Raw genomic sequence first — 27,230 nt, 5'->3', positions numbered from 1 at the left:
TAACCGGAGGCGACCCATCTGGCTAGAAAGTTGGGGGAGTAAGGGGGAAGATGGCCGGGCAGTCTGCTGCACACACACAGCACTTGGACTTGGGGAGGAAGGGTCATGGCGGCCAGTACTAAGTACTTGTATGAGTGACTGTGAGAAAGAGCTGGGGCATGCCAGCCCCTGGTCCCTCAGAAATGTTCTCTGAACAATGGTTGTATCCTCCCCTCTTGCCTCAGCCCTTCTTCCTGTCTTCCTCCCACCTCACCAGTGCCCACCCATGTTGGCATCCACCTTCCCCTTCCCTCGGGTTTAGTGTCACAGGCAGACAGACAGACAGATGGACAGACAGCCTCTGAGATCACCGGGGAAGCAGCACACCTTGATTAACTTTTCTCCCCAGTGGTGCCCAGCCGGAGACTGATCACACATGACACACCCTCTGCCTGCTGGCATAAACAACAGAAACTGAGAGCCCTGCCTGTACATCTCACAGAGGGTCTCCGTCGTCCTGGCTGCCCACCTACTCTACCAAGCATGTCTTTTCTCAGGACAGGTCTCTCCCGAGAACACATCCCAGGGTACACACCATTCGCATTTCCAGGGAACGTTCTGTCCATACTTCTCTCTAGACCGATCTCTTTGTTCTCCTGCCGGCCGTGGCCCTCTCGGGGCCGGATCTAGTCTCAGAGCAAGTCTGAGTGCTTCTGAGCTGGACCATCGTCTTCCCCTCCCGCCCAGCGGCTCTCAGATGCTGACGCGGTAGCGGGGGTGACGTTGTGAAGGGGAAGCACTCTCAGCTGTTGAGCTTCCGGAGCAGTTAAGTGAAGGCCAGGGAGAGAAGAGTTCTGAGAGCAGCCCGCCTGTCCCCCGTGTATGAGGAAACTGAGGCCGGAGGAGGATGGCTGGGCGATGCGGCACTCCAAAAGCGCAATGTCCTCCCCGCGACCAACACCCTCGTTTCTTCAGCGGCTCTCGGGTGACCAAGTAACAGAAAATGCTCGAGAGACATGTGGCGCACAGCGTGTTGTCCACATCACAGTGACAACCAGGGGTGCTGAGAAGACCAGGCACGTCTCGGCAAACTCAGTCACCAGCTTGCCCTACTGAGGGGCCTGGGCGTGATTGGGCCCCCAGCCGGAAAATGCAGGATGCAGAGGCGGCCCTTCCCCTGGGGTCATGGCTGGCCCACTGGCCAGAGCCCTTTTTGACCCGAAGAGGCTGAGCAGGCCAAGCTTCAGAGTGGAGTGGCAGGTGGGTGGACTGTTCACAGAGCGAGGCTCTCCCAGTCCCCTTGGAAGACCTTTTCCTCCCGGAAAAGTGGCCTATCCATAAGAAATAAAGAACAAGTTGGTCTCTAGGGAACTGTAGGAGTGTGTGTGTGTGTGTGTGTGTGTGTGTGTGTTTCCTAACAATTCTGTAGGGCCTCGAGGTCATTCACCATTTTGTGGTCATCTCTGGGAGTGGTACCTGTTGAGATGGCTACAGTGCAGATGCCCTGCCCGCCCCCGCATGCTGACAAGACAGAGCCATGGAGAATAACCTTCAGGAGGTACCTTGCCGCGGTAGTGGTTCGGTGCTGTTGAATCAGTTCCAACTCGGGGACCCAACCCGAGTACAACACCACCCGGTCCTGCCCCATCCTCCGATTGTTGCTGTGGCTGAGCCCACTGTTGCAGTCACGATGCCAGTCTATCCATCCAAGGGTTTCCTCGTTTTTGTCGCCCTTCCACTTTGACAAGCACGATGTCTTTTTCCAAGGTTCCACGGTGACACATTGTCATTTACTATGTTGACCCTTTTTCTCTTGGGATTCTTCTGAATTTACATGTTGGCCAAAGTACACCTGGTCTTTACATTTCCCTGGGGAACTCCAATACCTGACTGTTTCAGCCACTCATCGGTTCAGGGTTATTGCCCCCTCTGAGCTTCAATGGACCTATTTTTAACAATAGCATCCCGTAATACTTCAAAACCTTCCCATGTTCTGAAAAGTGGGTTAAGTTGATACTGACCTATATATCCCCTGCCGTCGAGTAGATTCTGACGCAGAACAACTCTGTTCGGGGTTTCTGAGGCTGCAAATTTATACAGGGACCAAACAGCTTCTTCTTTCTCCTGCCAAGTGGCTGGTGGGCCTGAACCACTTAGCTTTAGGGAGCAGTCAGAAGCCTGAGTGACAGCACCACCAGGACTCCTGTCTAACCAGACACCCTGCTGGTGTGGTGAGTTGTGTGTTAGGCTGGTAACAAGAAGATCAGCAGCTCTAACCTACCGGCCTCCCCACTGGATAAGAATGAAGCTTACTGAGTCAGCTGGATGGCAGTGGGTTGGGCGGGGCAGTGGGGTGGGGGGTTTACATACGGGCAGGTTTGCTGCTGTTCTGACTCATAGCAATCCTGTGAGCAACCGAATGAACCCATCCTCAGTGCTGCTGGAGCTCATGCCCTTCATCTCACTGAGCTCCCTCTGATCTTCACATAATCCCTTGTCAGGGATGAAGAGTGAGGGGGTGGGGTTTACTGTCAATCAGGCCGCAGCTTGATGACCTCATTTGGAGGTGCTAAGGAGTTAAATAGCTCACTGGAGGTGGGACACTCGCTTACTCCCTGGGAGACATTACTGACGACTAGCCAGATGGAGCTACACTGATGCAGCCAGAGCCCTGGAGCTGAAGGAGCCACGTGGAGACCCACACCAGCGTGGAGATGCTTCCACTGCCACTGGATGCACAAGACCTTCCACCCATTGGCCTGCGATCTTCCTGCATTTGGTGTCATTGCATGTGTTGCATGAGTTGGAAGAGGAATTTACAGACTAGTATCAGGCATATGGGCTAATATTGGACTTATGGACTTGATCTGAACTGGACTGGAATGTTTTTTTTTAATTTTAACAATTTATTAGGGGCTCATACAATTCTTATCACAGTTCATACATATTCATACATCAATTGTATAAAGCACATCTGTACAGTCTTTGCCCTAATCATTTTTTTCTCCTCTTTTCTTTTTTTACATTTTATTAGGGACTCATACAACTCTTATCACCATCCATACATATACATACATCAATTGTATAAAGCACATCCATACATTCCCTGCCACAATCATTCTCAAGGCATTTGCTCTCCACTTGGAATGTTTTCTTAATATACAATTACTCTTTATATAAAGCTCTTCCCCATACACATATGAATATCCGCATTTGTTTCTCTAGTCCACCCAGACTAACTATCTTCCTCTTTTTCACTGGCCCTCTGCTTTACCAAGTCACGATGCTCTTCCTAGGGACCAGCCCTCCTCGTCCTACCAGTGTCTCGCCAGCCTCGGTGCTCAAGAGCATGCTGGTTGTATTTCTTCGAGCCGGGTGTGAAGGAGGGGTCCACTGAGCACTAATGCTGAGCGCCCACCCCGAGCTGCCCTGCACACAGCACTGGCTTCGTTCCGCCGGCCCAGGCTGAGGTTGGCCAGATCGGTCTGTTTCCATATTTAGCTGGCCCATGACTTCGGGGTGGAGACTGCACTGGACTTCATCAAAGAACCCTTCCTCAAAGAACCCTCAGACTTTTTGTCCGATGTGTTAAGTCGGGAAGGCACAGGGAAGCGTTGTGTGGTGTGTGCATGTATGTCCGAGTCTCTGGGATGTCTCGGTGACAGGAAGCACCATGAGAGACCCAGTGTGACAGTTGAGGGACACCGCATCTGAGTGGACAGAGGCTGCAGGGTCTGGAAAGCATAGGTCACGTGAGAAACATTGTCCCCAGATGTGACCATGTAACTAACATTTGGGAAGCCAGTGACTGCCCCATTACAGTTCTATTGTGAGATGTTCTCTGACTTTGCCGGTTTTCTATGCTTTAGTTTAACAAGCCAAACACTCCCTTGGGGGCCCCAACTGACGAAAAGGATCTAGTGCGGCATTTTCTGGAGCCCTGCTGACCACCCAGGGAGATGGTCCATGAGGGTGCCACAGAGGGGACAGAAGAAGCTGATGGTCTGTGTTCAACCTGAAGGGGAGGGGGCTCCAAGGGCCCTGCTGGTCATGGAAAGGGGTTAATAGCTATCAAGAACTGGCTCAAAAATGAGGACTTGGGTGAATAAGGAGTGTTCCTTTTTAGCCCTAGAATTCCCTCACCCCCACCACCACCCCCACCCCACCACCACGGAAGGGACAGTTGCATCTCAGGGGCTGAAAACCATAGTCAAGGACAAGCCCTGCAGGTCGGGCAGTTTCTGTCAGCCCTGTTTGTTGCAGCCTCAACCACACAAGTCAGATGGTTTGTCCCAATGGGGAGGACAATGGACGCAGAATGCTCCTCAGCCGTAGTTCCAGCCGTGCGCCCGCCCACGAGGCAATTCCACAGCCATGGAGCCTGATCAGCAGCCCCACCTCCCACCGGCTGCACACATGGCAGAGGAGCCGTCCCCGCAGTGTCCCAGCACCTCAGACACACCGGCCTCCCTTCTCTGGCCCCTTCCCTTGTCTGGTGGCGTAGAGGTGACTGTGTTAGACAGGGTTATCCAGAGAGATAAAACCAGATTGCTGATAATTTTATATCTATCTATCTATAAAGATAGATATATAACACAAGAAATGAACTGTTAAATTATATACAGATAGATACATAGATAATACAAGAAATGAACAGTTAAATTATAAAGCAGTAGAAATAGCTCAGTGCAACTCACTCCTGTGAGAGAGTTGTGAGACACTCGCCGTCCTTCAAGTCTTGAGAGCCGCCAGGTAGTCCTCTGTAGACAGAGCTAGGCTATCCCGGCACAGGCAGCAAACAGCAAGGCAGGTCACCAACTGTCAGTCCCCACCTCAAGAGATGTAGATTCCAATCCATTTCTCTCTCCGCCCTTCAATTAATCCCACGTGTGTTTATCAGCCAGGCTGGCACAGTAAACTATCTCAGTGACGCACTGGGCTTCAATCCTTAAAGTCTGAGTGTGATACCGCCAGCCCATCCAGAGGAAGCTTTCTGCTCCCGCAGACTTCTAATCTCAGAAATGCACAGGGTGCGCCTGCCCAGGTTTCTGGGTCTTGGCATCATGGTGCTCGCTCAGCCTTGACTTTGTCTCATGGATTGTGAGTTGGGGGAGAGGAGTTAGCTCTGCTGGCAGAGCCAAGACTCAAAAGTCAAGAGTGGCCATTTTGCTACCAAACCCCACTGCCACCAAGTCGACCCTGACTCAGTGGCCTTATGAAGGGTTTCTCTGAGCTGTCACTCTTTATGGGAGAAGACAGCCTCTCTTTCCCCTTCTCGCTGCACTGTGAAATGTTCACATGTGCTCGGGGCAGTGGGGGCTGTTCCAGAAGGATCCAGAGCCGTGCTTGCAGACAGGATTTATCTCCTGTTTTTTATAGTTCATTTATTTCCCTCCTACCTTCCTCACCCCGCCATGCCCTAGTGAAATCATAATTCCCTGTAAGGTGGCATCTTGTCGCTATGGAAACGAGAGCTCCAACTCTGGAATTTAGAAATGCAGCAGTGAGGACAGGTGGGCGAGGGCGGGGAGAGAAGAGATTAGAACCCCTCACCTTGACAAAGACCCGTGGCGTGGCCGGACCACTCATGTTTCAGTTTTTTTCCCTGTTGCAAATTTTCAAATTCAGAATCCATTGTGGGATAACCACCAGGGGGCTAAAGAGGGCTAATAGCTTCTGAGGGGTGGGAAGAAGTTAAGCAGGCAGGTGTCTAGTTTCTTCCCTTTAACTTTTTGTGTGAATCAGGGGGCAGGGTCACAGAGAAAAAAGATGGGCTTTCCTTTCAAGGAGTGATAGGCGTTTTGTTTTGTGTGGTCTCTGTAGTTTCTTCCCCTTAGGAGAGATGCCTGAAACTGGGGAAAGACAGGCTCCAAGGCCACAGTTCCTTTCGTTCGTTTTCTTCATTTGATTCCTTTAGACCTGAATCAGTGACGGTTCATCCCAGAGTGACATGTCAGGACAACTGCTAACAAGCGTGACTATCCTTGCACGTGACCCTTGGAAAGTTCACCATCTTCCTGCTTCCACAAGCCTTGCTGTCCTCAACCCTGAGCAGGCCCTTCCTTGGCCTGGGATTCAGCCCTGGGACCCTGCTGCCACCCAAGCAGGAAGTAGCCCGAGTCCATCCCTGTCTGTGGCTGGAAGCTGAACGGCAGCCAGGCACTCGCTTCCTGTGGAGGCTTCTTGATGAGAGAGACTCTTGGTTTCAGATCCTTCACTGGGTTTGGGCGTTGGGAGTCCAGCGCCCACTCCCCGGCTGACTCAGAGGCAGGCGTCCTCCTGAGTCACCCACTTCCTGCAGGTCTGGCGTTTTCTTTGGCCCAGTCCCATTCTGGTGGTCTCTGGCCTCAGCCCAGATGGTCTGGGGAACTCGGGAAGGGGTACCTCACTGCTCGGGAGGGCTACATGGCACACTCCACAGAGGGCTGTTGTCAGGGAGAAGTCAGCCGGCTGGGGGGTTCATGCACTTCCCCTCAAAGCACCTCCTCTGGCGTGTGCCACCTTACTGGCATGCACAGGGTAATAGTGGTGCAGTGGGAAAGTGCTTGCTGGCACTCCAGAGGAGAAAGGTGGCACTCTGCTTTCTGTAAAGGTTCACGGCCTCGGAAATCCTTGCGGACAACATGTCGGATGTTGGTGATCTGTGCCACGAGGAGCCCTGGTGACACAGTGGTTATGAGCTGGGTCAGCAGTTAGAACCTTCCAGCCGCTCCAGGGAGGAAAGTGAGGCTTTCTCCTCCCATGAGGACTCACAGTCCCGGAGACCCACAGAGGCCGCTGTACACAGCCCTGCCGGGTCACTGTGAGTCAGAAAGGCCTGGATGCATTGTGTGGTGCTCATGAGCTTCCCGATGATAGATAGCTTGAAGACAAAAGCAGGTGCACAAGCAAATGTGGTGAAGAAAGCTGATGGTGCCCGGGTATTAAAATGATATAGCATCTGGGGTTTTAAAGGCTTGAAGATAAGCAAGTAGCCATCTAGCTGAGAAGCAACAAAGCCCACATGGAAGAAGCACAGCAGCCTGTGCGATCATGAGGTGTCAATGGGATCAGGTATCAGACATCAAAGACCCAGAACAAAATCATACCAATGTGAATGGGGGGCGGGGGTGGGAGAACAGAGTGGAGACCCAAAGTCCATCTATAGAAAATTGGACATAAGCTTACAGAAGGGTCACAAGGAGGAGATGAGTCAGTCGATGCAGTATAGCACTGATGAAACATACAACTTTCCTCTAGTTCTTTAGTACTTCCAGAGCATGTACATGCACACTGCTGCAGATGAGAGCTGAAAACACAGGGAATACAGGACAGAGAAACTCCTCAGGACCAGTAATGAGAGTAGCAATACCAGGAGGGTAAGGGGAAGATTCTGGGGGAGGGCAAGGGGGAGCCAATCACAGTGATCTACATATAACCCCCTCTAAGGGGGGTGGACAACAGAAAAGTGGGTGAAGGGAGACAGCAGTCAGTGTAAGGCATGCCAATAGCCCAGGGCCACTGGTATCAGAGAAAGAGCGAGATTCAGACTAGGCCTGCGAGGCGGCCCTGCTTGAACTCAGAGAATCCACGAGTCTGCTCCAAGTGGAGTACGCCGGTTCCTCAGCCCTGGGTGCCCCCAACAGGGTCGGCACTTCTCTGGGGCCGGCAGCAGCCATTTATAGCATGTTCTCGCTGTCTTCTTTTCATCCTTTCGAGGCCCCTGAAGACTGATCTGTCCACCCCGGACCGAAAAATAATTGCTAGATGTGCTGCCACGCGAGTCATCACAACACTGTAGAGATGCCCCCTACCGCCCCCCCCCCCCCCACACCTGTATCCCTGATGTTCAGCCAGGGTCAGGCAAGCCTGGAAGGCAGAGCTCACCAGTCCCCCCAGAGTGAGTCCCGGGCGGTGCATATGGTTAACCCGTTTGACCGAGAACTGGAAGGTCAGAGGTTCAAGTCTGCCCAGAGGTGACTCAGAAAAAGGGCCTGCAGACCCATCTGTGACAATGTGCTGCCAGAGACTCAGTGCCGCCGAGGGATTCTAGTTGCTTCTCTGAGTCAGGGTCAACCTGCCAGCGACGTGTGTGGTAGCCTGTATCCCTCACCAGACAGACCACACCGAGAACCCTGGTTGATCCAGAAAGCCATTTGGGGCCTGAGTCTACCCACAGGCCATCTCCCAAAGGCAATGAGTTCTAGAGTGCTCACTCTTGGGCTTGTTAGAGGCCCTCCTCAGGGCTAGTATTCAGCACCGGGAGATCAGTAGGTTTCTGGTTTGCCCTTCTGGTTTCATTTTGGGGCTCCCTCCCACTGCCCATGTCCAGTGCGCCTGCTGGAAGGAGGGTTCATGGGACTGACCTACCCCCACCCCCTCTCTCTCTCTCACACACACACACACACACACACACACACGTGCGCACGCACACCCGATCTCAGCTGGTCCTAAAATATGCCCAACTGGAGAGAGAGCGGACTCAGCCTTGCTGTTGGGACCAAGTCCACACCAGCAGGCCTCCTGCTTTGCAGCTTCACCTTGCTTATGTCAAGACCAGAGCTGCACCCTGCCACCCAGCAGTGTTCCAAACCCGGGGAAACCATCCCCGGTGAGCCTCCTTCTCCCCATCTTTCTCAAGAGCAGACCCTCCCGGGGCACCACGTGGAAATGCCCTCACGCAACGTTGCCTCCTTGTATGGGTGGGGTGAGGGGGTAAATAACTATGTTTCTACTTGGTTGATCTGTTTCCTCTCTGCCACCCCCACCCCCCAATCAAAAGGGGCCCTACGAACAAATGATTGGCGTCTCGTTCCAGTGATGTTTTAAGACTCTGTCCCTTTTCAAAGCAAGCAGCCAGGGTCAACAAACACCTCATTCCTCTAATCTCTCTGTGGTTTGTGGAGAAGACAGATCCAGTGTTTTCTCGAAATTGGGACTTCCTGTTTTTCCCTCATCTGTGTTTTCTCTCTTTGAATTCCTCAGTTTTTACATAAACCGAGCAAACATGCAGTAGGGGCTGGTTCCGAGTCCTGTGTGCACCGGAGGCCCAGAAGCGCCGAGTTTACATAATATTTTGTGTTGTATTTCACTTACCTGTCTAGTAAACGTTCATCTTCAGGGAAGGCCAGTAATGAGCAGAGCAGGGCTTTTAGTTCCTTTAGAAAGACTTGGGGGTGGGGTGGAGAGGAGTAATCCATCCCAAAATGCCTTTCAACGTCTTCATTTTCCCCCCGTTGTTATTTTACACCTCTATTTAAACTTGGGAGGGAACCTCGTGTTCTGTGTGGAGGAACTGAAAGTTTAAAGCAGAGTAAAAGATGCTGTCCGCTATGGATTTTACACAAGGAGGTATTCTGTTAGTGCCTCACAGGCTCCAATTACCAGGGTTTATACATCCTAACATCCAAGAAGAGTCAGCCGCACTTGGACATTTTGACAGTTAACATGTACCTTTGGAAAGCCCCTTGTACCCATAAGGCGAACTGTTTATTTTGATTTATTCCTTCCTGCTAAGGAGAGGCTACCGAGTCCAACTCGGGGTGACTTCCAAAGATTTCTCGATGAGCCAGTGTGTGCAGAGAACTCAGTCTTTTCACCACCTCCATGCCAACAGGCCAAGATGAGTGGAGGTCAGTGGACTAGACCTGGCGTACAGCGGGTGGTGCATGCACGCTCTGAGCCCCATTTGTTAGTGAGCGCAGGGATGAGACTTGGTGAGGACCATTCTGACCTTGAGATTTGCAATGAGGCAGCTGGCGTGTTAGGTGCTGGGAGTTGGTTCTGAATCCTAGCACCCCTGTGTATCATAGAACAACGTTTCCCGGTCTGGGGCCATCCTCACAACTGTTGCAGTGTTTGAGCTCATGATTATAGCCTTGTGTCAGTCCATCTGGTCGAGGGCCTTCCTCTCCGCTGACCCTCTCCTTTACCAAGCATGTCTTCTTCCAGGGACTGGTCTTTCTTGATGACTTGGCTGAAGTGCTTGAAGTCTCACCATACTTGCTTCTAAGGAGCATTCTGGTACTGCAGGTGTCTTAGGAGAGAAGGACGTTCTCCTAAGACAGATGTGTTTGTTCTTATGGCTGTCCGTGGTGTTTGTGACACTCTGACAGCCCGTGAGGCGCCTGAATCACTCTCTGCCCACCTTTAACCTGTGTGTGAGGTGATAGAGAGTACTACGGCCCGGGTTCAGAGCACCGCAGTCCTCCAAGTCACAGATTTGCCCAGTGCAATGCGTCGTCTCATTTCTTGACCTCTGCTTCCATGAACATTGATTGTAGATACAAGCAAATTGAAAGTCTTGGTAACTTTAAAATGTCTTTTCTCTCTGTACTATGAACAGTGGGAGAAAGACTTCTATTCCCACAGAGAGTTACAGTCTGGGAAACCCACAGGGCCAGTTCTCCCCGTCCCGTAGGGTAGGGTGGCTCTGCGTCAGCGTTGACGTGCCCGTGAGTTGAGTTTTTGCTCTGAACCCCCTTTTCTGTGCATCCTGCTTGTCCCTGCTCTGCGTGCCTAGACTCCACTGTTTTCCCGTGTTGACATCTGTTCCAAGTCACCACCCTGAGATGGGTCTTCTCAGCGCTGTGAGCCTGCCCTCACCCTCCGTCATCTTGTTGCGAAGACAGACCAGCCTCAGTGCCCTCTTGCTCTGCACAGACTCTGCTACCATTGCCCTTTGACCTGTTGGGCAACACATCACAAGTCAGGTGTGGAAATCGAACCCCAAGCTCGTCGTGCCCACTGCCACTGAGTTTCAACACATAGCCACCCTGTAGCACAGAGCAGAACCGCTCGCCATGGGGGCGGGAGGGGGGGCTGAGGCTGCAGTGGTTGACAGAAGCACAAAGCCTCCTCTGTCTCCGAGAGGGGCCGCTGGTTAGCAGCCCAATGCCACCAGGGATTCAGAGTGACGTCAAATAAAGGGGGTGGGTGGGTGTGGCAAGGTAGAAACCCTTCATGAAGGCCCAAAAGGAGTGCCAGCAGGATTGGGGCCAGGTCTTGGGGCCTCACAGCTGTCTCTTCACCACATAAGTAGTCTGAAACTACTGGAAAGTACGAGGCTTTTCTAGAGACAGATTACAGGCTGTAGTGTTGAGAGGTGTCCTTCCGGGGTGATCGCTAGAGAGCTTGCCAAGTACATCTCAGCACTGGCTTGTGAGGGGTCAGCTGGCTTTTTAACTTTAATTGGATTCACTCGATGGCGTGGTCTGGCTGCATTCTACCTAACGTGAGTATCCTGGGAATGCGGTGGTCAGCGTGCTCAGCTGCTAGCCAACATCTGCTGTACCAGGATGTCACTCGGAGGACTGAGGGGCACCCGATCCCAGCCATGATGTTTTCAGTCGCCTCAGATGCACGTGAAAGTCAGACATGGAATAAGGAGGACCGGAGAAGAGTCGGTGCATCTGAATGATGCTGCTGGAGAAGCATCGTGCCACTCCCACAGACTGTCAAGTGAGAAAACAGATCCGTCCTAGAAGAACTGCAGACAGGATGCTCCTGGGAAGCAAGGCTGGCAAGCCTCCATCTCACATGTTCTCAGGAGCGACCAGTCCCTGGAGACGGTCATCATGCTGGCTGAAGTGCAGGCCATGGTGAAAAGAGAGGAAAGAAAGCCCTTGGGCAAAATGGATCGACACAGGGGCTGCGATTGTGAGGATGGTGCAAGACCCAACTATTTCATTCTGTTGGACACAGGGTCGCCGTGAAGGCTACAAGACTGCCACAAGACTGTCACCGTAACCCGCACAGCTGGTAGTGATTAAAACAATGTGTGTAAAGGAAGAGTTCATGGCTTTCACCTTCCTAAGGAGCTCTCGAGGAGTCCTGGGGCTGTTCTAGTGGGTCACTCCTGGGGCTGCTAACTCAAGGCCAACCGTTGGAAACCACCAGCAGCTCCAAGGGAGAAAGATAGGCGTCCTACTCCTGGAAAAGTCTTGGAAACCCACGGGGGCAGTTCTGCGTGATCCTATAATTTTACTATGAGTCGGAATCAACCAAATGGCAGCGAGTTGGGTTTTTGTATTTTGTATTTTTTGGGGGAGCCCTAGTGGCATAGCAGCTTACACGCTGTGCTGCGAACTGCAAGGTCAGCAGTTCGAACCTACTAGCCCTTCCTCAGGAGGAAGATGACGCTATCTGCTGCCGTATTTGCAGCCTCAGTGGGCCTCTATAGTGCAGACGTGAGTGGCCATCACCTCAGTCACTGCAGTGGGTTTGGTTCGATTTCCCTCTGCTTCAAGGAGTACTGGTAGCGTGGTGGTTGAAGTTCACAGCTGCTAATCAAAAGGCCAGTGGTTCAAACCTACTGGCTGCTTCATGGAAGAAAGATGTGAATTGTAATTCTGTAGCAATTCGATGCTTTGGAAACCCTATGGGGCAGTTCTCTGCTGTCCTTTAGGGCTTCTGTGTGTCAGAATAGTGTGCTATACATAATGGGGCTTCAGAAACTGTGGGGGTGGGGAGTAAAAAATTATTATTAATGGGGCGTCAATCCATATATCAAATCATTCCATAGTTCACGCTCAGCAGACAGAATCGTGCAATCACTACCACAATGAGTTCCAAATCCACAAGGTTTTGAATGAAGCCCCTCCTCGATGTCACCTTCTTCCCCTCTGCTCACGCAGATGTACAGACACTGTTCTATTTTATGCCATTTCATTTTGTTTCCTTTTCCTTCTTTCCCATGTGCATGGATTGTATATGGGCATGTTTCTAATTGGAGCTTTGAAATAACAATTAGAACTTCAATGCCCGTATTCTTCCACCCTCCCTTGCTTTCAAAACATGCTCTGTGCCGTGCGCTGCCGCGTCCCTACGTGCTACTCACTCTGCTGGGCGTCCAGGTGCTACTTCAGCGAATTTGGTTCCACGCGGCACTCTGAGGTTGCTGTGTGACATCGCCCTGTGCGGCTGTGCTGTCAGCGTCCCTCTCCCATCATTCTGGCCCTGGGTGTCTCTGCAGGTACAAAGAATGCTTTAATGAACATTTCTTTGGTAAGTGCTACTTCTTTAATTGGGCGGGCGGTGGCTATATTTCTAAAAGGGTAGACCCAGGGCGGGTCTGGTGAACATATCCTTTCAACACCTACTTGTGAATTCCTTTCCCCAAGACTCTTGCCCAGCACTGTGCGGGATTTCCCCTTGCCCCTGACCCTCACCAGTTCTGGATTGTATCCTTTGTTTTCATGTCGCTAGCCCAGTGGGACTCTCAGTGTTTGCATTGTTATTTTCCTGTCTCCTAGAGAGTAGAGTGCCTTCTCCTGCGTGCTTCTTCTGCTTGGCCTGTCTCTAAGGGCGGCCTTCCCCTCTGGTGGAGCAGGCTCTCCTTGTCAAAGTTGTCTCAGTCTGTTCTTCCACGGGAAGTTTAAAATCACTTGCCCAGATCCAGCTGAAGACCTAAAGCACTGAGATGCTGATGGGAACTCGATTAAGTTACCAGTGAATTCAGAAAGATCACTGATGTGCTTGTGACAGTCTGTCATTCCTCAAGTTTGCCTCTTCGTTTGTTCAGTTCGGGTTTTATGAACGTCAGTAAAATCCTACGGCCTTTGTCACCTAATCATTATACTTCTTGCTGGATTTATGCCCAGGAATTTTACAGTCCTGTCTCATTATCACGGAGAGAGGCAGTTTAGAGACTGTAGCACAAGTCAGACTGTGTCTTCAGAGACCATGAGAACAGGTTTTTCTTTCTTTCCTTGTCTCAGGCTACTTTGAAATCATAAATTCATATGAAGGGGCTTTAGGAAGTTCGTGGAAAGATGGAATCAAAAGATCATGTGATTCCCCAGAGACTTTCTTTCTGGAGCCCTCTCCTACTAAGAAATTTTATGAGAAGACCAAGAGAATGATTCCTTTTTTCTTAACACACTTGTGTTAGCATTTTCTTAAATAATGCCTCAAGGTAAAATTTCTGATAGAATGTAGTCCTTCCTGTTCTACATACCAGGAGCTCTGGTGGCCCAGTGGTGACACAAGATCAGAAGTGAGGAACCATTGGGGAGCCTCCCTTCCCCTGGACAGTCCCTGTGAGTTGGCATGGGCTCAGGTGTAGTGAGTTGGTGCTTTGACGTGCTGATGAGATGTAGGACTTCTGGTGTGATACAGCCTTTTTCTTTGAGGTCTCTATTCTGCGTGGAAACCTCCGGAATTGGTGGCTTCAAGTTGATTCGAACTCATCTTCAATAGCAGGAAGCACTGCCTGCTCCTTCGCAATCCTACCAGTCACTGCTCCGTTGAGCCTGTGGATGCAGCTAGTGTGTCAATCTGCCTCATCGAAGGCCTCTGCCTCTTTAAAAATGTCCTGCTCCGGGGACTGGTCCCGCCCGGTGATAATGTTTAAAGTAGGTGAGACGTCTGCCCGTCCTCACTTCCAAGGAGCATTCTGATGCTGGCGGAACCCGGGGTATATTTCGCACCCTTCGTCTGTACCATAATTCAAGTGACTAATTGCCTCTCCAGCCTGCCCTTTTTTAATCGACTAACTTACACAGGCTTATGACGCTGCTGAAAACCCTGGCACTTGAGTGAGGGGCACGTGTCCTCAAACGAACAACTTCACTCAGGAGGTCTGTGCTGCGGATTTGCGTGGTGTGACCTGTAGTGGGATTCCCTGACTGCTGCTGCCATGGAGTTGATTGGGGAATGGAACCCCCCTCCGCTCCAGTCTCCATTGATCACTAGCTTGCCTGTCTATTGGTCCAGGTGGGAGGGCTTCTGCTTTCTTGACACTGAGCTGTCATCCATCCAAGGCTGCTGTCTTGGAGCTTCCCCGGGAAGGGCTTCAAGTTGAAGGGATTGTCAGCCTTGAATGACCTCGTCTGGGCATTTTGTGAGCATTACTGCCTGCTCTCTGTTGAGACCAAGAGTCGCCTTCAACTGTCGGAAAATTGAACGGTACACAAAGAGGGACTTGGAGCCTCCAGACGTTTAATGTGGCATTCTGGGTCCACCGAAGCAGCTCTGGGGTGATGAAGACCGACATGGGCGTGTCCACAAAAGGCTCGGGTGATTGCAGAGTCCCCATGCCACTACTTTGGAATCACGATGCCCTTTGATCAGGTTGTGCTCCCCTGAGCCGATGGCCCTCTCCAGCGACCCCTTCCCCCACTGTAGGTCGGAGAGAATTAGGAGAAAGACGGGAGTGACAGACAATTTAAATCGTTTCGGTCACCTCTCTGGAAGCTTTCCTGAGCACCTTCTGCTGCCCAGATCCGCAGAGTCTCGAGCAGGCCTGTCCTCACTTCACAGGTACAGCAGCAGCAGCGTCCAATGCTGTGGGTCAGCCCCTTACTCGCAGCCCGGGGAATGGCCTCCCAAGCTCAGGCTCAGTGTGTTTCCATAAGCGCACACCGCCCCTCCACTCGGCAGCCCTTACCTGATCATCAGCACTTTCTGGCGACTCTTTCAGTGTCTGGGCATGTCCTCAAAGTCTGCCCTGTTATCAGATGGTGATTGGTGTTCACCCGGCCCTTCCCTCACAACCCGGTCCCCGCCATCATCAGGTAGCGCTCGAGGGAGGAGACAGAGCCAACTGCCAGCGGGCTGACACCCTATATTAACCTTGGGCAAGTCAGAGAACCATACCAAGACCTCAGTGAGCCCCACCTACCCAGCCCTTGTAGTGTTGTTGGCTCACACGAGCAGGACAGCGTGCAAAGGCACGTTTCTGATTCTGCAGGGCTGCCTGCGTAGAGTGAGGGGTGGTTCTGTATCTGATGGTACAGGGGCTGTGTCCTGAATGTATCCATTGTTCTCCAGCAAGTGTGCCTTCTGTGTAGCCACATCCTGCCAGGGCTCAGAGAAGCCCCCACTCAGCTGTCCCCTTTCACCAGGCCCCCGCTGTCCCCTTGCCCGTGGAGGTGAGTGTTGCTCACCGGGCTGCCCTGAGCCCGAGTCTCCCTGAGCCTGTGTCTGCAGAACGCAGCACCGGCTCCTGCTCCTCCTGGCTGCCGAGTCTACGGACAAAGGACACCGCAAGTCTGAAGAAGACGGGCTCGTGCCTCTCTCCGAAGTCCAGCGATTAAGGCACTTGGGTCTCCCCAGCCTGTTCCTAGCATATTCCTCTCTCCTGTCACTCTTCGTAGGGGGAAAACCAGAGGCATCAACCATGGTCATGGTTGTAAAGTCAGACCCCTCTCAGGATCCCCTTCCTAAATCCACACCCCAGGGGGAATCTTTGTTCTCTCGTGTGCTGCCCTATAAGCAGTTTTATTCGGCAAAGTGAGTCCGGCCACACCCTGTCGGTCAGGGGTGCAGGGCTCCTTAGCGTTCCAGAGGCGGTAAGTCTTTATAGAAGGCAAACAGCTTCATCTTTCTCTTGTGGCGGATTCGAACCCCCAACGTTTTGGTGAGCAAACCCACACTTAACCCACGATCTACTAGGGCTCCTTTTACTCAGCCTAAATTACTATAACTTGGGTCAATCATTTTCTGAACTGTTGGGGTGCACCCAGCAAAGCAAACACTGATGACAGCTTTGCCACAATTGAATATTGTCCGCATGGGATTTGGTGAGATTCCTGGCTCTGCGTACATTCGTGCGTGGGTGTGTAGATGTATGCGTGTGTAAACACATGGTATTGTTTTGTGATGCCCTATCTCTGTGCCCCTTCTTCCTTAGCAACCGAGCAACCTGGCTCCCGGGCGGGCTGAAGGGAGTCATTTGCACGGTGGCTGATTGTAACCCCACCTCCCTCAAACACCTGTAAACAAGCAGAGCAAAAGCCCCAGACCCTTGGAAACCACTCACTCCGTGTGCCAGCCCCGGAAAGACCAGCAGTGATTCCCACCTGAGCCCCACGCAGAAATAAACGATGCTTCCACCGTCTGGGATTCGCACACAGGCAGTGAGTGCGCCGGTGCGCTCCTGAATGTTCCAGCTGCTCTGGAGGCAGCCGAGCACGAAGTGTATTAGCATCGTGGGAGCCAAGCTGGTGATGGCTGAGCAGGCGCCTGAGGTTTCCAGGACATCGTCCAGCCTGACCCCAAGGTCCCAGGCTATGGGTGGTTGGCTTGTTGTCATACCTGTAGGATCTACTGACCTGCTTTCTGTGATCCCTATTTTCTTGGCTCAGAAATGAGGTGTCTGCAGCCGCCTCACTCATGTGCTCAGGCCGTTCTGCACATCTGCGTGATGGTGCTCCGCTAACATGCCTGTTTAAAAAAGGGAAGCTCTACTTGTCGTGGTCCGAGAAATTTTTTTTTCTGAGAAATTTTTTTAAAAAGAACCGTCTTTAGCCCAAAGTGCTTTCTGATCTGATCAGCATGTCTCACCCTTTAACATAAAGGGCCACTGGCCACCCGCAACGCCCAATTCAGCATGAAAGGTGGGCTGGGTTTCTGTGTAATTGAGTGACAGGCAAGGCCACCAGCTTTTCTGGGTCACCGTGGGCAAACCGTCTGGCCTCTCCCCACTCCATGTCCCTCAGAGACGTCAAGAGCTGGTATCCCCGATGCGTCTCTGGGAATACTACTCAGTAACTGTGAGCGGCCAGTGGACTCCCTCGGGCCCCCTCGCACATGAGCACAGGGCTCCTTCTGCTGGCACCCGCCCTTGAGTGAGTGTCCGTGGAGGCAGTAGGCGGCGCGTCTGGAGAGGAATGGCCCTTCTGAGCCACGTTCATGTGCTGGAACAGAACTGTGAAGCAGCACCCAGGACTCCAGAGTTCATCTGTTATTCTCAATCATACGACCCCACACTTACGTGGCCTGCCACCTCCTTTTCCAGGGGGATATGGCGGGTGAGAGTACTCAGAGCTCCCCTTCCCCCACCCCCCGGCAATTAGCAACCTTTGTAGTCTAGCCCATCATCCTGGATAAAGCTTGTGCAGCCCCGTGGATCTTCCCAGCCGCCCTCGGGGCAGAGGGTCCATCCACTGTGGCTCTGGAGCGCACACGCCTTTCAATGGAACATCACTGTAAACTTGGTTCTGAAGCAGGGTGAGCATCAGACACTACCCCGGGAGTACCTGCCATTCTGTGATCCTGTGTCTTTGTACGAACAAGGGAACCATGGTCGGGGCAGGGGGGTCTGTGAAAGTAAAGACCGAGCGCCCTGACCAGGTCAGGCTCAGGTTTGGCCAGTGGCCCGTGGGCTCTGGGAGCTTCTTTGAGTCAGACTTTATTGGGTTTCCGGGGTGGGTCTGGATAGCATTTAGGTTCTGGTGCAGCCACTTCGACACAGGTTGCCCTCCTCCTTCACAGTGTGCCGGAGACCTGGCCGTTTCCATCTGGTGAGTCTCATTTCCCAGCCCTGGCTGGGTCTTGAGGTAATTGGCGGCCATCAGGGTCTCGTGGGTGATTTATCCAAGGAGCTCCAGAGCCAGTTTTCATCGTTGTTGAAGACAGTGGGTTGTGGGAAAGCCTTGGGTTACAACACATATTCACGTCTGCAGAGTCATCTCTCTCCCTGTCAAGTCTTCCCTGACCTTGACAGATTCAGCCGAAGGGCTAAGCATCAGGTGGAAGTCAAGACCAGGAGGATTTGAGGATGGTACTTGGACCCTAGGGTGCAGCCCTTAATGAGCTAACGCAGTCCTGGATGAGGGAGTGAACTCCTCCGGCCTCTTGAAGGGACCCACAGAGAAAATCCTAGGGCAGCCAGCTGGCTTCCCAGTTCCGTCTGCTCATCTGCCCCCAGGCTGCAATAGAAGTTCCTCGCCAGGCACTTCCGGAGTGACAGGGAAAGACCTGAGCAGCCTTGGCCATCTCAGAAAGTTCTAAATGCAAACAGCTCTGCGCCTGGCAGTGGCTTGACCCCCACGGAGACCAGCTTCACCTCCGTGATGCTCCCCCAAAGCAATGACCTCGTGTGTGGGTGTGAGGCGGGTGAGCGAAGGGGCCCCTTCAAGGGGCGTGGATCCTTAGGGGGGAAAAAAAACACAGCTGGAAAACTACCGGGAAGGCAAAGGATCTAATTTAACACACGCCACTTTGTGACGGACACACACACAGAACAACAACAGTGGAAAATTACAGGAGCCCAGACAGCCGGGACGGTGATGGAAATCTGAACGTGGGGATCAGACGTGTTGCTGCAAGATGCCGCTCCCTCCAGTGGAGGTGGCTGTGCCACGGACAGGCAGGCAGGCAGGCGTCTTGGCCTTTCCACAGCTGGAGACCTTCTTGGGACCCGAGGTTACAGACAGATTTCTCAACTCCATTTGTTCTGCCTCCGCCGTCCTCGCAGCTGTGTGCCGAGTTCTTTCATCATAAGAATCAGATAACAAATGATCCCATAGCCCTTTCATGCCACTGGGGCTTCTAATCCTGGGTGAGGCAGGTGAAAGAAGTATTCATCTTACTAAAAGGCAAAAAAAAAAAAAAAAAAAGTAACAATAGATTTCCCCAAAATTTCATGTAGGAATCTCTTGCTGTCTCAGGGAACAGGACCGGTGTTCAGCTCAGCACTTTGTGCTGGAAGCATTGAGAAATCCACCTTCCATTCACATGGAGTGACTGGCAGTGAGGCCATCAGAACCTGACCGCCTTCGTCTGCCCGCCCCATGGCCATTCCCAGGGCCCATCTCTCAGAATCGGGAGCCTGCCTGCCTCTTTGTCAGTGGACTCCTCCTTGGTTCTCAACAGGGCTCTCTTGGTTCCTCCAGCGTCTGGTCAGAGAAGACCTCTTAGCCTTTTCCTTGAAGCAGCTGCCTTCTGTTACGAGAGTCCTGCAGGACAGTGTGTCCTGTATCCAGAGTTAGCATCTAAAGGAAGCGATGGAAACAAGGGAGTTGGAGTCTCCGCCCGCGCCCTACCTGCACAAGGCGAATGGGGTGGCTCGGTGCTGAGTTCTATTTATGTCCTTGCCCCCACAGCATGTGGCAGAGAAGAAATATCAGCAACAGAGTGACACTCAGTTCAGCACAATAAGGATTTTTTGAAATCATTTTATTAGGGGTTCTTACAGAAATTATAACAATCCTTAAATCAGTTACATCAAGCAAACTTTACATATGGTGCCTTCATTATTTTCAAAGCATTATCTTTCTTCTTAAGCCCCTTGATATCAGCTCCTCTCTTTTCCCTCCCTCCCACCCTCGTGAACCCTTAATAAATTATATATATATTTATATATATGCTCATACCTTATACCGTCTGCTGTATCCCTTTACCTACATTTCTGTTATTTCTGTTCCTGGCCGGGGCGGGGGGTACATCATTGCTGTCAGTTCCCCTTTTCTTCTCTCCCTCCTCCACCCTCTCCCTACCCTCATGGTATCACTACTCTTGTTATTCTTTCTGAGGGGTTTATCTGTCGTGGAATCGTGTGTCAAAAGCACTTATTTGTCCCAATGTACATATTCTGATATCACAGGATTTGTAAGGTAGAACTGCGGTCATGATGTTGCCGTGGGAGTGGGGGGGGGGCATTAAACAACCAGAGGAACGCACCCTGGATGACTCGTGCCTCCCACGTGACCCTTCTGTGAGGGGATATCCAATTGTCTACAGATGGGTTCTGCATCTCCACTCTGACCCCTTTCCTTCACATCAAAATAATTGTTTTTGATATTCTGATACCTGATCCCGTCAACACCTTGTGATCACACAGGTTAGTGTGCTACCTCCCTATGGCCTTTGTTGCTTTCCTCCCGGATGGCCACTTGTTTAACTTCAAACCTTTAACTCCCCAGACACTCTCTTTTAATAGCCAGACACCATAATCTTTCTTCACCACATTTGCTCATGCACCCATATCCTGTCAGGAAGTTGAGTGTTACACAGTGCCAGGTTATTAGAACAAAGTGTTCTGCTGACTTTTATGAATGTTCCCCAGCCAGGTGTGATAATGGGCCTACTAAGTACCGCGCCCCAAGCCGGAAGTCTATTTTCAGGGTTCCTCGGGGACTTTGTGACTCTGCTCCCTTTGCTGCTCTGTTGCACTCCCTGCGTGATTCAACCCATGGGGGCAGGAGGTGTTGTGTGTCAGGCCAGACAGAATTCCCGCACTTGTCTCCAGTGTTGTCCCTCGGAGCTCTATGAGCCAGTAAGGGGATACCATGTCTTGTGTTGGGACCATACCTTCGGTCCTCTCTGCATTGGCTTCTCTGAGCAGGAATGGCGTCCTCGAGCCTTGGTGGGCCAGAATGAGGAGCGAGCTCGCTCTCTTTCCTCCTCCTCCTCCCCCTCCCCCTCTCCCTCCTCCCCCTCCTCCTCGGGAGGGGTCTACATAGCTCAGATCAGCGTGGCCCTGCAGTCCACTCTGTTTCCTGCAGTCCTCTCTATTAATGCGCCGCTCTGTATGGGTGTGTTGCCCTCCAGGCTTGGCGCACCACAGTGAGGTCTGGTCTCTCCCTTTCCTGTGGAGACAGGGACAGTACCTTCCCTGTGGGTGGATTTGTGGCGTGTTCCCCCACTACCATTGTCTTTTTTTCCCAGCCCTCCTCCCTCTGTGGTCCTTAACGGCCTGGGAGAGGTGGGAAAGATGTCCCTCAACCCCGATGCTATCTGCATCATCTTCTTATTGTTTTGTGTTGTTTTTCTCCTTTTTAGATGGATACCCTATGCATCCCTGGGTTAGGTCTGCCAGGTGCTTGGACCTCAACCCAGAAATTATACATGAAGTAGCATTTCCTCTGCCCATTGTGCTGTTTTGGACTTACCTCAGTGGACTCGTATTGTACTGGTCCTTTTGTGCTTGGCTAACTTCACTTAGCACAATTTCCTCCTACTCTTCCCATGAGAGAAGTGCTTCCTGTGCTCATCGCTGCTTTGTAGATGGGCACCTATGTAGAGAGCAGAGTCTGCCTAGGACACCACCCTGCAGTTAGAGCTGTGGGGACGCCCACACATACATATTGACTCGTCCTTGGGTCCCGTACTTAGCCAGGTGTGTCAGGGAACCTGAGCAGCAGATGTAGGAGCGCCTGTGGCCGGTCAGTCCAAGTGCTGCTTCCAGGGCTTAGCAGATTAACAGAGGTGGACAGTGGAAGCAGGCGGTCATGGGTCCATGCAGGCTGCTGCAGGGCAGGGTGGTAATGGGGCACACGTATAGGGTGGGGATGGCATCAGGGTAGTTCCAGGAGGAGGAAAGAGCTTGGGTGAGAGGGAGCGTGGCCTGTCCGGAGAACCGGGCTGCTCTGGGCCCACAGGACAGAGAGTACCAGGAGAGGAGCAGAGAGCAGAGGCAGAGCTGGGACCACCCACAAAGGGTGTGTGCAGCAGCGCCCCGAACCGTCCCTGACTGCCAGCTGGCCTAGAGCCAGGCAGCCTTCTGGTTGCTGAGGGTGACGGCGATGGGGGCCCTGGTCTGGACTTTTCCTGAAGGGCCGCACATGGGTCTATCCTGAGGAGGTTTGGGCTCCTTCTGTCTTTGTGATCTGACGAGTGGGGCAGACTGGCGAGGGCCTGGTGCCCTGACCCCACACACGTTTCCACAGTGGCTGAGGGAGGGTTGGGGTCTGGAGGATGACCAGGCACCCTCCAAGGTGCTCGGGTGGGGAGCCTGTAGATGCCCGTTCAAACAGAGAATCCAACGGGAAGTCCAAGTCTGCTGGACCCAGGGAGAGCCTGCGGGAGGGGGAGGGAGGTGGAGCAGGCCAATAGAGATGCTGGTCACTGCTGGACATCCACAGATGCCACGGGGAGCCTCGGCGTGGGTGCAGGCCCAAACTGGTGAGGGAGCTGGTGCAGTCTCTCACTGCCATGTGTCACCTATAGGGAGAGGCCGTGCTTAACCAACCCAGAGTCAGAGGCAGCAACCACAACTAAACCCACTACCTTTACCTCAGTGCTGACTCACAGGGACCCTATCCAGAGTGTCTGAGGCTAAATCCCGAGGGGAGCAGGCAGCCTCATCTTTGCCTGCTGGAGTGTTTGAACTTAGGCTGCTAACCAGCACTCTGTTTAACGGTTTGAAATCATTATCCGCTCCTGAGGGGAAAGACGAGGCTGTCTGCACCGCAGAAATTGATACTCTTGGAAAACCCACAGGGGCGGGCAGCTCCGCTGGGCTCTGTGAGAGTCGGAGTCAACTCATGGCAGCGGGTTTGGGTTTTCTTCTTGGTTTACCTTGGTGGTTCGCAGCCTAACGTCCCTCCGCCCCTCCACAGTACCTACCAGAGCTGGTTCTGTGGTTAGGTGCCCTCACGTCCGTTCTGGCTCATAGTGACCTTGTGCACAACAGGACCAGAACCAAACACCGCCAGGGCCTGTGCCGTCCTCACAATTGTCATTTCTGAGCCCATTGCTGCAGCCCCCATGTCCCGTTTCATCAAGAGTCTTTTCAGTACTCCTCCACGGGACTGGTCTCCCATGATGGTATATTTGAAATACTTGCCCCAGAGTCTTGCCATCCTTGCGGCTGTACTTTTTCCAAGACAGATTTGCTGGCTCTTTGGACAGATCATGTCATTGTAATACTCTTCACCAGACCAGAGTTCAAGTGATCGATTCTTCCTTGGTCATTCTTACCCGGCGCCCAGTGAACGGTAGGGTTGTTCAGATCCGCCCTCACTAGTCACAGCCAGGGGCTACAAGACCTCTGCTTGCAGAAAACGCCTTTCTTCTCTAAGATGTGGGAGCTCAGGCTGTATGTGTGGGCGGAGTATCTTTAAAAATGCAAGTGTTTCTCTAGTATCACTTCTCCAGGCTGTATATATTTATGGGTGCAGACTCTTCAACTTTCTCCCCTGGAGTAGCTCGAACCACTGACCTTGCAGTTAGCAGTCATCCAACACCGCAGCCTTAAGACTGAGGCGGCCCCAGGTTAACCTTTCCAGAGGCCATGTATTAGGGTCAGAGTAGGTGGGACGGCTCCTTTGGCAGTGCCAGCCAGGCATTTGCAGGGTTCTCGGTCTCTCTCGGCAGATGGTTAAAGTGTGAGACCACCGATGGCCGTGTCTTCCTGAAGCAAGCCCCCTCTGAAAGGGTTGCATCTGATGTAAGCATTTTCTTGGTTGCCTGCACAGCGCTCTGGAGTGTGGTTCTAGTTTAAATACAGTAAGAATTGGGTGTGTCGTATCCTTGGGTACCTTCTCCACAAGCTTTGGGGTAGAAGTTCCTTCCATAGCATACAACATAGTCTTATACACCGCTCATGCGCACACATACACACAAACACACACACACACACACACACCCTACCATACACAGTAAGGAAGGATGCGTGTGTTTGCACACACATGCATACATGACTTTTAACCTTTTCTCACCCCAGCATTCTCTCCTTTCTAGAATGCCTGCTATCCTTATGTGGATTCAGGAGCCCTGATGGCATGCTTAGTAGGAGCTCTGGTAGATAGTGGTTACTCATTCGGCTGTGACCTGCAAGGTCAGTAGTTCAAAGCCGCCAGCTGCTCCATAGGAGAAAGATGGGGTTTTCTATACATAAAGAGTTAAAGTCTTAGAAACTCACAGGGTCCCTGTAGGTCGGCATCAACTCCATAGCAGTGAGTTTGGGAATTTTTGGTTTGGTGGTATAGTGGTTACACGTTGGGCTGCTCACTGCAAGGTCAGCAGTTCAAAACCACTAGCCGCTCTGCCAGAGAAAGATGTTTTGTAACATAAGACGCCTGCTTGTTTTTGTTTTCCTGTTACTTTAAGCCCCCAACACACAGGTGATCTCTTGGGAAGCTAATAGGGTTGAAAATGGAAACCAGTACCTTTCATCAAGTCATGGGGATAATTCCCTAGTACGCTGCTTAGCGTTTCTGTGGAAATATGCCCCGTAGCCGAGGTGTGCGACGTCCCCTGAAGTGACCTGGCCTGTCTGACGCTGTGTCTTTCTCCCTCCGCAGGCCTTGAACCGGGGCATTGCTGCTGTAAAGGAAGATGCCGTGGAGATGCTGGCCAGCTATGGGCTGGCCTACTCCCTGATGAAGTTCTTCACGGGGCCCATGAGCGACTTTAAGAACGTGGGCCTGGTGTTCGTGAACAGCAAGCGCGACAGGACCAAGGCCGTGCTGTGCATGGTGGTGGCCGGAGCCATCGCCGCAGTCTTCCACACACTGATAGGTGAGGCCGGCACGTGCCTGCAGCTTGCTTACCGCACCAGGGGAGTAGAAAGATCACGAACCGTTTGCACACACTTCTCAAAGCCCCCTCAGTGTGTGGGTTGTTCATCACTATCAGACATCCCCCACGAAAGCTCTGGATGGAAAGCAGGGACTTTGGGGTCCTCACTCAAGAAAACCCTCTGGGCAGCTGGAGCACAGTGTCGCAGATGCCCAAGGGGCTGGTTTCATTAACGAGCAATGGGGTTTGCATTCAGTCACTTCCAGGGAGCTCAGCTGGAACAGAGCTAGTTCAGTACCTGAGACTCCAGATGTGCGTGCGGATGAGACCCCAGGGTTTTCATGGCTGGGACCTTTCAGAGCAGATCACCAGGGACCCCCTTGCAAAATATGCAAGCCCACTGCCATCGAGGCCATGCTGACTCAACGACCCTCGGGGACAGGGCAGAACTGCCCCTGCGGGTTTATGAGGTGGTGACTCTTTACAGGAGTAGAGCACCTCATTGTTTTCTCTCGGGGTGGCCCATGAACTGCTGGCCTTGAAGCCCAACTCCTAATCCATTATGCCATCCGGCCTCCTGAGGCCCCTCTCGGTGGGTTCACACCCACCCACCTTCCGGTTTGTAGCCAAACCCTTGCCTTTGGCGCTTTCCCTCTCCCCAAGGCCTCAGTGTCACAATTCATCCCGAGAGGAGACCTTGCTGTGACGGGATTTCCAGGGAACAGCAGGGGCCTGTCAGTCTTGGGTGCCAGAGCTGCAGGCTAGCGGGTAGGAGCCTTACAGAAGCACGTCCCTGCTAGTCTCTGTCGGGCCTCCACCTTCCTGAGGGGGAGAAAAACCCCAGAGCCTGCTTTCCTTGGCTCTGCCTCCCGGGCATTATAAGGGGGCTCAGTTCTGCCCACCCTAGTGATGCGGAACACTGCAAACCCCACCTAAGAGTGACGCTGTCTGTGGGGCCCCTGAATGTCCTGGGTGAGGACCGGAGCCCACAGACAGCGTCACCCTGGCTGCCTGCCAGCCAATGCCAGCCTGCGTGTGCTTACCCAGCGCAATCCAAAAGTCAACAGGGCATGGCCTTTGCGGTTCAGCCTTTTCATGTAGCATGGAATTCTGTGCCAAGGACACTGTGGGCTGGACCGTGCTTTCCGATAGCCACATACTCCACCCAAGTGTGAGTATTGATCATTTAATTGGTGCTGAGACCTTCTGAAGGGAGTGGGGATGAGGGCAGGGATCGGGGAGAGATGCCAGCCCTGCCCTGGGTATCTGCCCTGAGTGGTAACTTAGGGACCGAGGTCTGTGAAAGTAGCCACTATTTGAAGGAAACTTCTGCGACTGGGTTTGATTTGGGCCATTTTCAAAGAGAGAAAATGCCATATATATTGTCTGTGTGCATGTATGTATTATGAATATAGCATGTATACTATATAACATGTTATATACATACGATATGTTAGTTGTACACTTAATATAGATTTGATATTTATACACACACACATCTCATATGTGTAAAACTAGGGGCTCGTCTAGATAGGTAAATGAGTTTCCCTATGTTTCTGGACTTCCACACCCATCCGGCGTTCCCCATCTCAGCTGTGCTGGATTGCGGCTTTGAGATTATACCCGATCCCGGGCGGCTGGTCATCACATGAGACAAGCCGAGTATCCTGTGTCCTTGAGCCTGTCGTGAGGAAAGGGCTGCTCAGCCAGAATCCATCATCATCTCACAAGAGCAATCTCATTTTTCTCCACAAAGGTTTTACTACCCAGCTAGATTTTGATCTATAGACACACACACACACACACACACACACACACACAGTTTTGATCCATTTTTACATTTCTTTCATTATATTGTCTTTTCTTCTATAGTTCCCGTAAAAAGGTTTTTGGGTATTTGGGGTTTTTTTTTTAATTCCCCTACAATTACAGAAAAAGCACGTACCCTTTCTGTTGAGCATGGAAAACTAAAATTTTAGTAATTCTCCTCTAAGCATTTGTCGATGTCTTTTCCATTTTCCACTGCTCTTTAACCCTTTCTTGCTTTCTGGCGCCTGTTGTCTCGTGTGGACTCCCGGCCCCCAATCTGCCCTGGGAGCTTGTCTGAAGTCCCTGGGTGATGCAGGCAGGTTGCACTCAACCACTAGTGTAATGATTCACAGTCCAAACCTACCCAAGAAAGGCCTGCCTCGCTGCTTCCATACGGACCCCGAGAGGCATTTCTACCCTGTCACCGATGGGGTCCCCTCTGTGGGGGTCGACTCAATGGCAGCAGGTTTGCTTGGGGTGTGCGTGCCCTATGT

At 52.2% G+C, this 27,230-nt stretch overlaps 1 protein-coding gene across 1 annotated transcript in view; it reads left to right on the top strand.

Moving 5' to 3' along the window:
* The window catches only part of ANKH (ANKH inorganic pyrophosphate transport regulator), a 107,640-nt gene that overhangs the window by 45,315 nt on the left and 35,095 nt on the right, over positions 1–27,230 (top strand). Inside the window, exon 2 of the mRNA XM_075540873.1 lies at positions 24,711–24,927. Within this exon, the coding sequence (XP_075396988.1) occupies positions 24,711–24,927 (217 nt within the window). The remainder of the gene's footprint in view (positions 1–24,710; positions 24,928–27,230) is intronic.

Source organism: Tenrec ecaudatus, chromosome 2 (assembly GCF_050624435.1).
Source record: "Tenrec ecaudatus isolate mTenEca1 chromosome 2, mTenEca1.hap1, whole genome shotgun sequence".
In the NCBI taxonomy this organism is placed as follows: Eukaryota; Metazoa; Chordata; class Mammalia; order Afrosoricida; family Tenrecidae; genus Tenrec; species Tenrec ecaudatus.
Note: the sequence above shows the minus strand (reverse complement) of the source record. Positions and strands in the feature narration are given on the sequence as shown.